Raw genomic sequence first — 12,724 nt, 5'->3', positions numbered from 1 at the left:
TTGTCTTGAGTTTTACATTCCAATTGTTTTGGAAAGTGAAAGTGAGGATGCTTCACAAAAAGCATCGAATGATCCAGTCCTTAACTTCAGTTTTCCAGATGTTAGGAATTCTTCAGAAATAAAGCATATAAGGTTTTCTCTTCATGCTTATCTGAGTCTAGGATCACTGAGGGAGTAGAGTGTCAGTCAGTGGTCTCATCAGGGGACTGTTGTATTATTTTTCATGGAATAAATGGGCTTGGTTAACAAGCAGGCCAGAAAATCTAAGTTTAACTGTGCTAGAATATTTTTCAACAGCAAAAATGACAGTATGTTTGTTTGCGTGGTAAATATAATCCATTGAAAAGAACCTGTGACTAAGTATATGGATGACTTACTTGTTTTGTATGTAGTGTTGCTATAGCCATGTTGGTCCCAGGATATTAGAGAGACAAAGTGGGTGAGGTGATACCTTTTATCGGACCAACTTCTGTAGGTGAAAGAAACACAAATTTTTGAGCTACCCAGAGCTCTTCTTCTTCAGCGCAGACTTGAAGAAGAGCTCTGTGGAGCTTGAAAGCTTGTCTCTCTCACCAGCAGAAGTTGGTCCTTGTTTGTTTTGAACATCTCACACAATTTCTTTAACCTGTTGTTCTTAAACTTCTCTTTACCAGCTTGTGGAGGGAATATCTATATCAGTGATTCCAGTCTCAGCGGATATGCATCTTCCCCCAACTATCCTAACAACTATCCACAGCATGCTGACTGTGTCTGGACCATAACAGCTCTGAATGGAGGGGCAGTGGAGCTGCAGTTTGAAGACCAGTTTTACATTGAACCTTCACCCAAGTATATAGCTACATTTATTTTGCATACATTTTCTGAGGCACTCCATTTTCATTTATCTTTCTCTATTACCATATCAGTATGTTCCCTAATTCCCCATTAGAATTTACTCCAAAATTTACAATTAGGATGTTTTGAAGACTTTTGAGAGAGGTGCCTGGACCCTCTACATTGCCAGTGTACATCCCTGGCCTCTTTAAGATTTGACAGAAATCAAAAATAAGATATACAGCAAAAAAGTAACAGGGATGAAGGAAGCTCAAATGGCAGGAGGATCTCTTCTGTAAATTCTATTCCCCGTGCTTTCTTCCTACTCAGATTGGTGGCCAATGGGCACAGACTGGTTGGCCACGGTCATAAAATGCCCACATTCCCTGCTTCCACAGCACACTTGGGGGTTTGCACCACTATATCCACTCACTTGGTCTGTGCTCTCTGTGTGCCATGCAGGTAGAAGACATATAGGGCCAGATCCTCATTTGCTAATCAGTTGAAGTCCATGGACTTCAGTGGAGTTACACCAGTTGACACCGTAACAGTTCCAGGCAACTTAACCTGTATTTTCCCTCCAACAAGGTTCATTCTCAGGCTTCTGACTCCCCGGCCATCACCTCTCTTGGGCGGAGACACGTGTCTCCCTCCCTCCTCAGTGGGGTATTTCCAGGCTGCAAAATTCCATGCCTACACCATGAATTCCCCAACCAGGCAGACTGTCTTAGCAGGCTTGCTTTGCCTTCCTTCCTCAGAGGCTATAAATAGTATAATTGTCCACAGTTATCACACAGCTCTTTCTAAGCAAGCAGATTTATTCTTAAGGTAAAAGCATCACAAAAAAAATATTAAAAACAATAAAAGAACTTACACTGATGCTAATTAGCTCACCAGAGATCAACCCTGACTCCAACAAGGGCTCTGGTAGGAGAACAGTCCTTCAAACCCCACCAAGGGGTTTCCCTGTGGTTACAGGTTCATAGGCACTTGGGCTCAGAACCAGCACACCATGAATATGTGAACTTCTCCTTTATACAGTTTGGGTTTTGATCCTTAGAGACTGTGAATAGGCAATCAGTCAGACAGTGGGTTTCTCCTCAAGGAACAGCTTCAAAAGGTTGGGTCCAGAGGTGCATTCCCTTCCCTTAGGTATTTCCTAGGAAACCCACTTAACTTTAAAAGCTCATCTTGTTTCAAATAGTACTTTGAAGCTCATTGCACTTCCCAGCCTGGGTTTATATCAGTCAGATCTCCTCCCTAGAGATGTGACATACAAGCCCACAAAAAATGCATTTTAAATACAATGAATTCCTAAAATACTTAAACTTAATTCAATCAGGCTTAACTTAATTCAGTAGGATTTGTCCAGGATATTGCAGGAATCCGCCCTATCGTCACATAACACCAGCCCATAATAGTGCCAGGTTCAGAAAAGTTGGTGCAGGTAGGTGGACTCCACAAATGCCTCTACCCACCTATGCCCCCCTTCCAGGATAGCTGTGTGAGGCTGCTAGGTGATTATATAGCCCCCCATAAGTGAAGCTGTCTTGTATTTTGAAGAAGTTGTTGGCTACCCACATAATGGGGTGCACATTTATTTGGACTGATGAACCCCTATAGATAGCTTTGATCAGTCCCACTGCCATTATTTATTTCAGTAGTCACTGAAGATGTTTAATAGGGAATGTGTTTTTAAATAATCATTTAAAGGTTAAATATTTCAAAATTCTGCACATTAAACAGTGACATTATTTAAAGCCTTTTTATTACTGTTAATAGCCATGTCACAGGATTCACATCAGCGACTATCAGAGCTTGGTGTGGTATTGTGACCTAGTTAGTATTTCTGGGAATATAATTGATTCAAGTCCTATCATTGTCTGTGGAATTGTCTGGCTCTATCACTGTGGCTTTTTCCTAGTCACACTGCATCTGGACATATCTAAAATGTCATTGCTCGATGGTTTCAGGTACTTGCTAAAATGTCGCAAATGGATTGTTGCTGCAAATTAAATAGAAAAGTTCCTCCTATTTTAGTTGTGCCTTCAGTTACCTTGAATTACGTGATGGAGCTGACTCCAGTGCACCAGTGCTTGCCAAGCTGTGTGGAAGTTCTCTGCCAGACATTCAAAGGTCTTCAGGAGCTGTCATGTATATGAGGTTTAGATCTGACAACCGTGCCACACATATTGGATTCAATGCCAAGTACTCAAGAGGTAATGCTAGCAGTTATTCAGTTTATTGCATTTTCCCTGATCTGAGGCTATAAAAGGAGCAGAAAAGATTTAGGACCCAGGTCCTGTAGTTTTAAATTCAATAAGGATTGGGTCCTAAATTATTCAAAATAGATTGATTGACAGAAGCTTTTGTCTCTTTCCATTATTCTATACCATAGATTCCTGTAATCCGAATCGTCACATCAATTATTTTCCTAGCGATAGGTAGGAATCATAGCAAATATGAAAGTCCTTGTAGAATTGCTGCAGTGGAAATGGGGATTGGGCAGTTTGATAAGCCTAATAGTCAAACTATCTAAGGGACAACACCAAAAGGGCCAGAAGCAGCAAGGAGTAAGGGCTGTAGCACCCGTGATATAAACAGTGATGTCTGATAAATTACATACCAGGTGCACCTTGGTCAGACAATGGCTGCAAATGAGGTTAAATATGTAAAGTCAGGTAATCTGATTCGGTATTCAGCGTTCAAACAGAGTGTAATTTGTGTGACAAGGGGGTTGAAGCGGTATGTATTGCAAGAAGAGCAGCTAACAGCAGGTAATTGTGAGGTAAAGTAGGGGTGCACTGATGCCAGTGTCATAACTGATTACATTAACTGTGCCGGGAGGCAAACAACAGTAGCAAAAGCAACAGAGCGCTGCTAATCTCAGAATGGGGTTGAGTGGTGTAATGGGGATGGGATGGGGAGTCAATATTTGCCAGACAGAAAATGAAAAAATACATTAAGAAACCATTTTTTATTTTCTAGCTGCTAAGGCAGGGTTAGTAACAAGCAACAGAGAGTTAATAGTAAAATAAAGCCCTTGGGTCAGATTCAACAGCAATGTAAAATGATGTCGGTTTTCAATGATGCCACTAACTTTCAGAGAAAAGTGTTTGCTTAGTATATTGGTCTCATCTGGGAGCATTCAAAACTAGGACTGGGGGCTGTTTCTTCTCCATATTTCTTGGTAGCAAAGAACTGGAATTTATTGTTGTATGCAAGATTTTATTGATTACATTTTGATCTCAAATATAAAAAAGAAATTATATAGGGGAGTGGAGATTGGGCCCAGTGAATGAAAATATTGACAGCACATACTAAGAGAGAATTTGTAGCTGGTCAAAAAGAATCCCCATGGAATCCCAGTGGAATATATTGGTTTTTCCAGTGCATCCTGTATGTCTGCTAATTAGATAACTGACTTTTTGAGGCAGTTGCTATATTTCTCTTTATGTCCTCTGCAGTGGTGATAATACTGATGGCTCTTAACAAATGACTTATTCCATCAGTATTATCACCACTGCAGAGGACATAAGGAGAAATATAGCAACTGCCTCAAAAAGTCAGTTATCTAATTGGCAGACTATAGCAAGCTGCGGACTCACCGGTGTGGCACCTCCTGCTGGTTGTCTGGAAATTAGCTCTTTTCCAGCCTCACAGCACCCTCTGCTGGCCAGTGCCTTGCCTGCCTCAGACCCCCATGTCCTTCCCAGACCCCGGTGCCCTTTGCCTCAGGGTGCTGCCCCACTGCAGTGCCCCCATGCTCTGGGTCTCCCCTCCCAGGGGAACCCCCAACCCTCTAAGCCCACCTTGCCTCAGTGGCTACTGCCAGTCATCATCCAGCCCCTTTTCCCTGGGGCAGACTGCAGTCTATAATGGCCACTCATCATTGGCAAGGGGGTAGGACCTGCTGCCTTTGCCTATCCCCGGGCTGCCCCTCTGCAGCCCCAGTACCTTTTGTAGGGCTTCAACAAGACCTTCAGCCTTGGGGTTTACCAGGCTGGAGCTCCCCAGCTCCCTTTGCCCTTCCCCAGCACTGCTCCTCTTCAAGTACCTTGCTCCCAGGCAGCTAGCCCTTCCCACTCCAGGGCTAGAGTGAGACTCCTCTCGCTCCTGGCCCTCCAGCCCTCTTATCAGGGCCAGCTGAGCCCTGACTGAGCTGGCCACACCTGTGGTCAGCTACTCCCTCAGCTGCTCTTACTCCTTTTCCCAGCTGCAGTCCTCTCCAGAGCTACTTTTAACCCCTGTTCTGCTGGAGTGGGGCAGTCGCCCCACTACACAGACATAGAGGATGCACTGGAAAAACCAATATATTCCACTGGTAATAATTTATTATATGTTCTTAACATTATTATTATGATCTCACATTTTGTGGTTATAACAGAAGAAGTGAAATTTCAAGAGACATGAGTGAAAAGAGGGTGGTGGCTTTGTGAAATGGGAAGTCAGGCCATGCATAGCAGCAGCACAGAGAAAAGCATGGAAATGAGAATCAAAAACAGTAGGAAACAAACATGAAGCATGTAATTCTGCTTTTATGCTGCAACACAGAAGACAAAACCAACAAATAGACTATGAATATTACTACCTAGTTAAATCTAGAGAGGAATCTGACCCATGGCTCCAAGTCCAAACCATCACCCAAACCTTAAAAATCTGGATCCAAATTTAGCAAATGACATTTATCTTTATAATGATCCAACACAAAATCTAGACTTTGAGATGCTTGAAATCTGGATCCAAAAGACCTGACTCTCATTTACACTGCCAGAGGGGAATGAGATTTCAATGTAAATGAGAACCAAGTCCCAAATCTGTAACTTGAGTTTATGTTTGGCTGGGATTAGATCAGTGAGAGGTAAGACAAAGAGAAAACGAACAATATCCACAGTAGGTGTATTTGTGGAAGGAAAACAAACCAGGACTGGTGGAATTATGAGGAGAGATTAGGAGACTTGATTCTGGAGGACAATCCCCACTATGGTTGTGCCGAACTACTTGGCAATGTGCCATTAAAGTCTTGTGGGAGAGCAGCTCAATTCCATAAGGTGCTGTTCTGGGGTAAGAGGATCACTAGAAATGTTGTTCTCTTTGCAGCTACATGTGGTGGAAGGGTGACAGGACAAAATGGTGTCATTGAAAGTGTAGGATTTCCTGAGCTGCACTATCAAGACAATTTGTTGTGCGAATGGTTTCTCCGGGGACCTACCGGCCATTATCTCACCATTAGCCTAGAAGGACTAGATGTTCAGGACTCCCCTGAGTGTGCAAATGACTTTGTGGAGATCCGCGAGTACAATGCTTCAGGTCAGTAGACTGTTTCAGTGATTCTCCTCCCTGCCCTCATCCCAGCAGCAAGCCTCCAAGGAGACTACTAAAAACACTTGCTGTTGAAAGAACTACATGCCGTACAGGTGCCTTCCTTATTGCCGGCCGAGTTACCTTAGTTACTGAAGTAAAGCAAAGGGAACAAAAACCCTTCCAATTGTTTGCCAAGATTGCTTTATTTCTCTAAACCTACCTAATAGTCTAAACGAGGTGGTGCTACTTGAATAGAAATTTGAATAAAAATCATCCTGATGATAATACTCATCTGTCTGTCTTTGACTTGCCTAGGGAATTTATTGGGCAGATACTGTGGTACTACTATCCCTGACGCAGTGGATACTTCTGACAGTTTTGCTTATGTCAAGTTCATCACTGATGGATCTATCAACGCCCCAGGATTCAGACTGCGCTTTGATGCTAGTATTGAAGGTTAGATTTGTAAAGTGGCAATTTACCATAAGCAAGGGAGCATGCACAGCTAACCACATTTTCCATCTCCATCAGAGTGGAATTGTTTTGTTTTTGTTTTCAAATCATTTGTTCTTACAGCAGTGTATATTTGTCCTTTAAATCAGACTTCTGTATGGTTGTAGCTCTCTGATCCTTGGCTGCCTTGCCCAGGTGAAAGTTAGAGCAACAGACAACCTGTGCTATCTTCCACCAGCACAGGCGGGAAAGCAAATTTCCCACCCAACTCCTTTGTAAGGCTCTTTCCTCAGGGCCCAATTTATTGTTTATAAAAAAAGGCGTAAACGCCACAAAATAAAACAACTCAATTGAAAAATGCTGCTCACAATCCCCAGAGGCTTTTCTCTGCCTCAAGCAGCCAGGGGACAGGAGAACACACCCTTCCCTTGTGTGACCTGCCTGGACCCAGCTTCCTGTTCTGCATGCACCCTGCCTGGCCATGTGATCCCTTTCCAGAATGCTGCTTTAGCCAGTCACAGTGAGCTACTCAGATCTCTTGACGCTGTAGCCCCATGGTGGTTCAGGAAGGCAGTCATCTGGCATCAGCATTTAAGGGAAGCAAATGTTAATTCTTGATTCAGATTCGTTACTATGGTCAATTATCATTAATATTTTAACAAATATTTAATGGCTCATTTGAGCGGATCTACCAGAAATATTAAACTTCTCTAACCATTGTGGCCAACACATGGAAGGATATAGCATAGCAAATCAAAATTTCTCACAGTCAAGAGCTTTTTTTCTTATATCAGTTCCATGGTTTTGCTTTAATCCTTTACCTCCAGAAAGTATTTTGTACCCACTGATTTTCTATGAGAGCTTTCCTAACATTTGTTCTGTTCCAGAGTGTGGTGGAGATCTTAATGCACCTGTTGGGACATTTACTTCCCCCAACTATCCCACCATGTACCCACACAATCGAGTGTGTGAATGGAGGATCACAGTCCCAGAAGGACGACGGATCACACTAACTGTTAATGATATGAAAACCCAAGCCTACGAGTGGTGCAGCTTAGATTATGTGGCTGTAAGTGTGAATGAATACAGGGAAAGCACATTTACATGCTTTAATTTACTCTCATGGTATTACCAGAGCGCTACTGTTGAAATTGCGTGTATATTTGTACATCTGTTTCTAAAAGAAATTATAACCCACCCCAAAAGAATGGGAGTGGCAACAGAGGAAGAAAGAAATTAACTCTTTAAGGTACAGATTCAGGAAGGTACTTAAGGTCATGTGCAACTTTAAGCCTGTGACACTGAAGCCAGTGGAACTACTCATGTATGCAGTTACTTATGTACTTAAGTGTTTGCAGGATCAGAGCCTTATTTACTAAATTAAACAGAATGTGATGAGACTGAGTAAATTCAGAAAGCACACTAAAGTATTTAAGTCTGAAACAGAATCCAGTTATCATTTATTATTTTTACAGCACCCATAAATACAGAGAATACATAAATACTTTACAATACAGAGAGACATGGTCCCTAAAGAAAAGTATCCTACAGCTGGCGAAGCATCTACTGTCCTGTGTGCTGAGGAGGGACAGAGCCAAGACGCTGTCCACCTGCTCCCTGCCCACCTGTGTGATGAGGCCAGTAGCAGCTGGCCTCCATCCATCATGTGGCTATCCTCCATGCCCTTACTTCCCTGCTTTAGACAAGTCACACACACTGTCCCTTTATCAGCTAATGAAGTAATGAACTCTGAAACGAACAGCCTTTCTGCATCCCTGTGTGTCAATAACTCTTCATCTCATTCCAAATCTCAACTGAAAACATCTTTTCTCCCTCTCCTGTACCTCTGAAATTACAGCAGAAGGAGAGGGAGATTAACTCCGCAGTTGTATTATTTCACTCCCAGTGTCTTGGGATGCACTCTACATGAAAGAAGTCATACCAAAAAACCAGCTGTATCATCAAAAATTAAATGTTAGAGCTGATCAAAAGTTTTCCATAAAATTTCTTCAAGTGGCTTCTTGACAAAATTTATATTTTTCGCAAAAAAGTCCCTTTCATTGAAAATTTCCAAAGTTTTGTTAAAAAAAAAAAATCTTGGTGGTTTTTTTGTTTTGTTTTGTTTTTTGGCAAGGCATCAAAAATGTTCATAGAAATGTTTAGGAGAAAACAAAAAATTCTCTCACCCTCATATTCACATTTTAATTCAGGACCTGACGCACTAAAGTCAGTGCGATTTTGTTTCATAGACTTCCCTAGGTTTTGGAACAGCCTTTTATGGAAGGATTTCAGTGAGTCTTGTGCTAAACATGTGAAGCACATTTAAACTCTGAAGATGATGTTTGATTTGAGTTTCTAAGAATGCATTTTTAACCAACAGGTTTACAATGGCCTCAGACAGAATTCTCCTAGACTAGCCAAACTGTGTGGTGATGTAAATCCAGGCACTCAAGTGAAATCCTCAGGAAACACAATGAAAGTAATTTTGGTCACTGATATCTCTGTTTCAGCGAGAGGCTTCAGTGTTTCCTATTCTTCTGGTGAAGATGCAGGTAATGCAGATTTTTAAATTAACCTCATATGAAGTCCTTTGGCAAGCCATTTTGTAGCTAGTGCATGGCAAAAAAATTATTGCACAAATATGACATCTGTAACAAATACATGTTCTTTTTCTGTGTCTGATATCTTGAAAATGGCTGGGCTGAAAACCTCAAATTTGGTCAAATTTGGCAATCACCCATTTTACATAAGTAGAAGGAACCTTGTATTTTGATTTTTGGGGTTCTGGGTATGTGCACACACATGTAAATCAAGCTTAAAATGGAAAGGAAGGCTTTCACTGCGGATCACGCAGTGTTTTGCAGTGAGAACTGCATATACATCTCTTGCTTCTGAGGATGGGCTAGGCTGTGATTTTTGCACTTAACCTGGGATAAGGGGAGTGCAGCTGCTCCTCCCCAGGAGGCTTTGTATCACAGAGTCAGAAAGCCTTCTGTGCTCCCCTGTTGCTCAGGAGGCATGGTAATTTAGTGCACCTCTTGCAAGCCAGCTTCATTGGCTAATGTATGGAGGTGGGGATGGAGTTAATGTTCCACCCGCTGTTTCACACAAGAGATGGGGCTGTTGGCAGAGCATTGTCTGTTAGGGCTCAGGCTTTTGGAATATGCTTCCCCCCTACATCCATAACAGGATGAATGAACTGATCTTCAGAGCATCTTCTCTTCCTTGCCCATAAGGAGTTGGGTGATAGGTAAGACTGGGTAGTGGTGGAATGGAGCTGTCGTAGGGATGTTGTCAGGAGGTTAATTAATTTTTGTTATGTTTATTTTGTTGCTGGGATATTTGATTTGCTCTTGGGGTAACTTCTGGGTCTGTTTCTTTACATGTGTGTTTTTAAATGGTTGTCAAGTGCACCCAGGAGGTTGGGCAGGCACTCTCTTGTTGCAGAGTAGTAGCATCTACATAAAGGAGGAAATGAAGCTGGACCTAATTCTGTTCTCAGTAACACCACTGTTGATATCAATGTGCAGGAGTAAATGAAAGCAAGATCTGTGTTGGTGCACCAAAATTATTATTATTTTCAAGTAAGCAGTGTCTTGGTTCTGCAGTTTGTGGTGGGACCCTCATGGAAGCTGAAGGAGGGAATTTCACTTCTCCGGGTTATGACAGTATCAGAAATTACACAAACAACTTGAACTGTGAATGGACCATCAAGAATCCATACCACTACATTTCATCCACTTACATATCCTTTGAGGATTTCCACTTGGAACAACACCAAGACTGTCAGTTTGACTACCTAGAATTACGAGTAGGTAAGTAAGGTCAATTGGAACAGAAGAGTGAATTAAGCATATTAATAAATCAGTTGATTTAGTGGCAACTGTGTCATGTTAAGTGCTCTGTATGGCAATTCTCCAAAATTTAAAAGGTGTTTGATATGGCACTCTATGATAAAATATAGGCACTCTATGATAAAATATAGTCTGAACATTATAAAGGCAGAAATGTTTACTGGATTAATGCGCTACATCTGTGTATATTTGAACATATTTTAGAACTAGAACATATGCCTTCCTTTGGAAACATGGGACCTGATTCACCACTGCCCTACTTCAGTTATGCTCATGTAACTCTACCAAAATCAATGGAGTTAAACGGGTGTAAAACTGGAGGAATACAGCTTGATATGCATTTCTTTAATATATTAACACATTGTGTATTGGGAAGTTCCTCTCTTCGTGCATTCTCTGGTATCTTGCATTGTAAGGCACTGGGAAAACACCGTGCCTCTTCCTTTTAATATGAAAAATAGCTCAACTAATGCTGACTGTAGTATGAAAGCACCAGATGTCTTCTGCCTTCACAGGGCATATCAGTGACCCCCAGAGAGAAGGACTGTGATTTACAAGAAACTTGATTTTGAGAGGGGGTATCTCTGAGGGTAGATATCTGTTACATCTTAATTGTTTTAAATAACAGCACCTGGATGTGTAGGTGTAAACTTGTCTTCTCTTCTTAATCCTAAAAAAGAACTTCTGGTCCGAGACATAGACTATAAAGTAGAAAGTAAAGAAAGAGAAATATTAAAGTAAATCTCTATTCTCCTACCTCTTCTCATAAGAACATAAGAATGGCCATACTGGGTCAGACCAAAGGTCCATCCAGCCCAGTATCCTGTCTACTGACAGTGGCCAATGCCAGGTGCCCCAGAGTGAGTGAACCTAACAGGTAATGATCTAGTGATCTCTCTTCTGCCATCCGTCTCCACCCTCTGACAAACGGAGAGTAGGGACACCATTCTCACTCTTCATGCCCTCAGGCTGTGATACCAAAGTGCTTAAGTAGAGAGAGTCTATTTCTCCTGGAAAGAAAGAAGCAAACATAGCCTTATGTTATTCAATATTGCTCACTTTGGCCGGACTAATGGACTTTCAGTTTACACAAGACAGGCCTCATGACAAAGACAGGCTGTTGTAATTTAGCTGCATATGCTGACAGTTAGCATTTAGTGACCAGTGAGAGTCTAATGGTGCAGAAAGTCACTACATTCTAGTGGATTTTCCTTGAACAGAGTCACAAGAACAGGCATGAATTTGGGAAAGGATCCTGTTTGGTAGCAGAGAGGTGGGAGACATTGACGCAAGAGGAGAAAGTGGGATTATTTTTCTGGAATTGTCCATAGTACATATGTTTTTATGTTTGTTTATTTTTAAAGGTAGAAAATTAAGCACGTTACTTAATACTCGCAGGAAAATGTGTTTACTACAAATAAGTAAAACAAATATTTCATTTCAAGCTTCCTGGGTGAAGTTTAATATTGTTTTAAATGATCAGCTACATGAGAATATTTCACTAGTCTCATTTCACATCCAATTTTTTGAATAGGCATTCTTTGCTTTTCTGTGGCAGATCCGGGACTTTATTATTCGATCTACACCTTTTTTCAGTTTGAGTCAAGTTCAAATAGATGGCTGGTGTCAAGAAAGCTATGTAGATTAATATATATATTTGAATGTATAATACTGGAAAAGACAGGTTGCACAGGTTTTCTGAGTAACTTACATTAAATGTCAGTTTATTATACATCACTTTTCATCCACAGATCTCAAGGCACTTTACAAAGTTGGCTAAGTGTCATTATCCCTGTATTACATAGAGAGATTGAGTGACTTGGTCCAAGTCATACCAAGTACCAATGATAGGGCCTGGAATAGAACCCAGATGTTTCAACTCCTACTCCTGTGCCATCAGTGCTGGACCACGCTGCCTCTCCTTTTGTAGTCCATGAGTTGCTTATGAATAAAGCCATAAATCCATAGGCCAATATTGTTAGAGAAGCAGATTTAGGAAGATAGTACTTGGACATTCTGACAAACACCACTATAAAGTGCCTCACTCTTCTCCCTCTCTCTCGTTAAGAGCATTTATCTGTATAACACTAAAAATAAAATACAACTCAAAGCAGCAAAGATGGAATAAAAGTTTGTAGAAACATATGCAGATGATTAAATGTTACAACAAATATGTCTACCAATGTCATTCTTTGTTCTATGGAGAAGTCTTCAGCTAACAGAGCAAATGTTGCATAATTTTACACAGTGTTTTGAAGAGGAGTGCTGCAGATATCTTTGGTGGTACCTTGTGTTGCTCT

At 41.3% G+C, this 12,724-nt stretch overlaps 1 protein-coding gene across 2 annotated transcripts in view; it reads left to right on the top strand.

Annotated features, from left to right (window-relative positions):
• CUBN (cubilin) overlaps window positions 1-12,724 on the top strand; it is a 212,908-nt gene that overhangs the window by 142,870 nt on the left and 57,314 nt on the right. For both annotated transcript variants that reach the window (XM_074946012.1, XM_074946011.1), the window contains exons 44-50: window positions 654-828; window positions 2,854-3,032; window positions 5,914-6,123; window positions 6,433-6,573; window positions 7,458-7,639; window positions 8,951-9,122; window positions 10,179-10,385. In XM_074946012.1, the coding sequence (XP_074802113.1) occupies window positions 654-828; window positions 2,854-3,032; window positions 5,914-6,123; window positions 6,433-6,573; window positions 7,458-7,639; window positions 8,951-9,122; window positions 10,179-10,385 (1,266 nt within the window). The remainder of the gene's footprint in view (window positions 1-653; window positions 829-2,853; window positions 3,033-5,913; window positions 6,124-6,432; window positions 6,574-7,457; window positions 7,640-8,950; window positions 9,123-10,178; window positions 10,386-12,724) is intronic.

Source organism: Natator depressus, chromosome 2, assembly GCF_965152275.1.
Source record: "Natator depressus isolate rNatDep1 chromosome 2, rNatDep2.hap1, whole genome shotgun sequence".
NCBI classification, from domain to species: domain Eukaryota; kingdom Metazoa; phylum Chordata; order Testudines; family Cheloniidae; genus Natator; species Natator depressus.
This window is presented reverse-complemented; position numbering and strand designations above follow the sequence as displayed.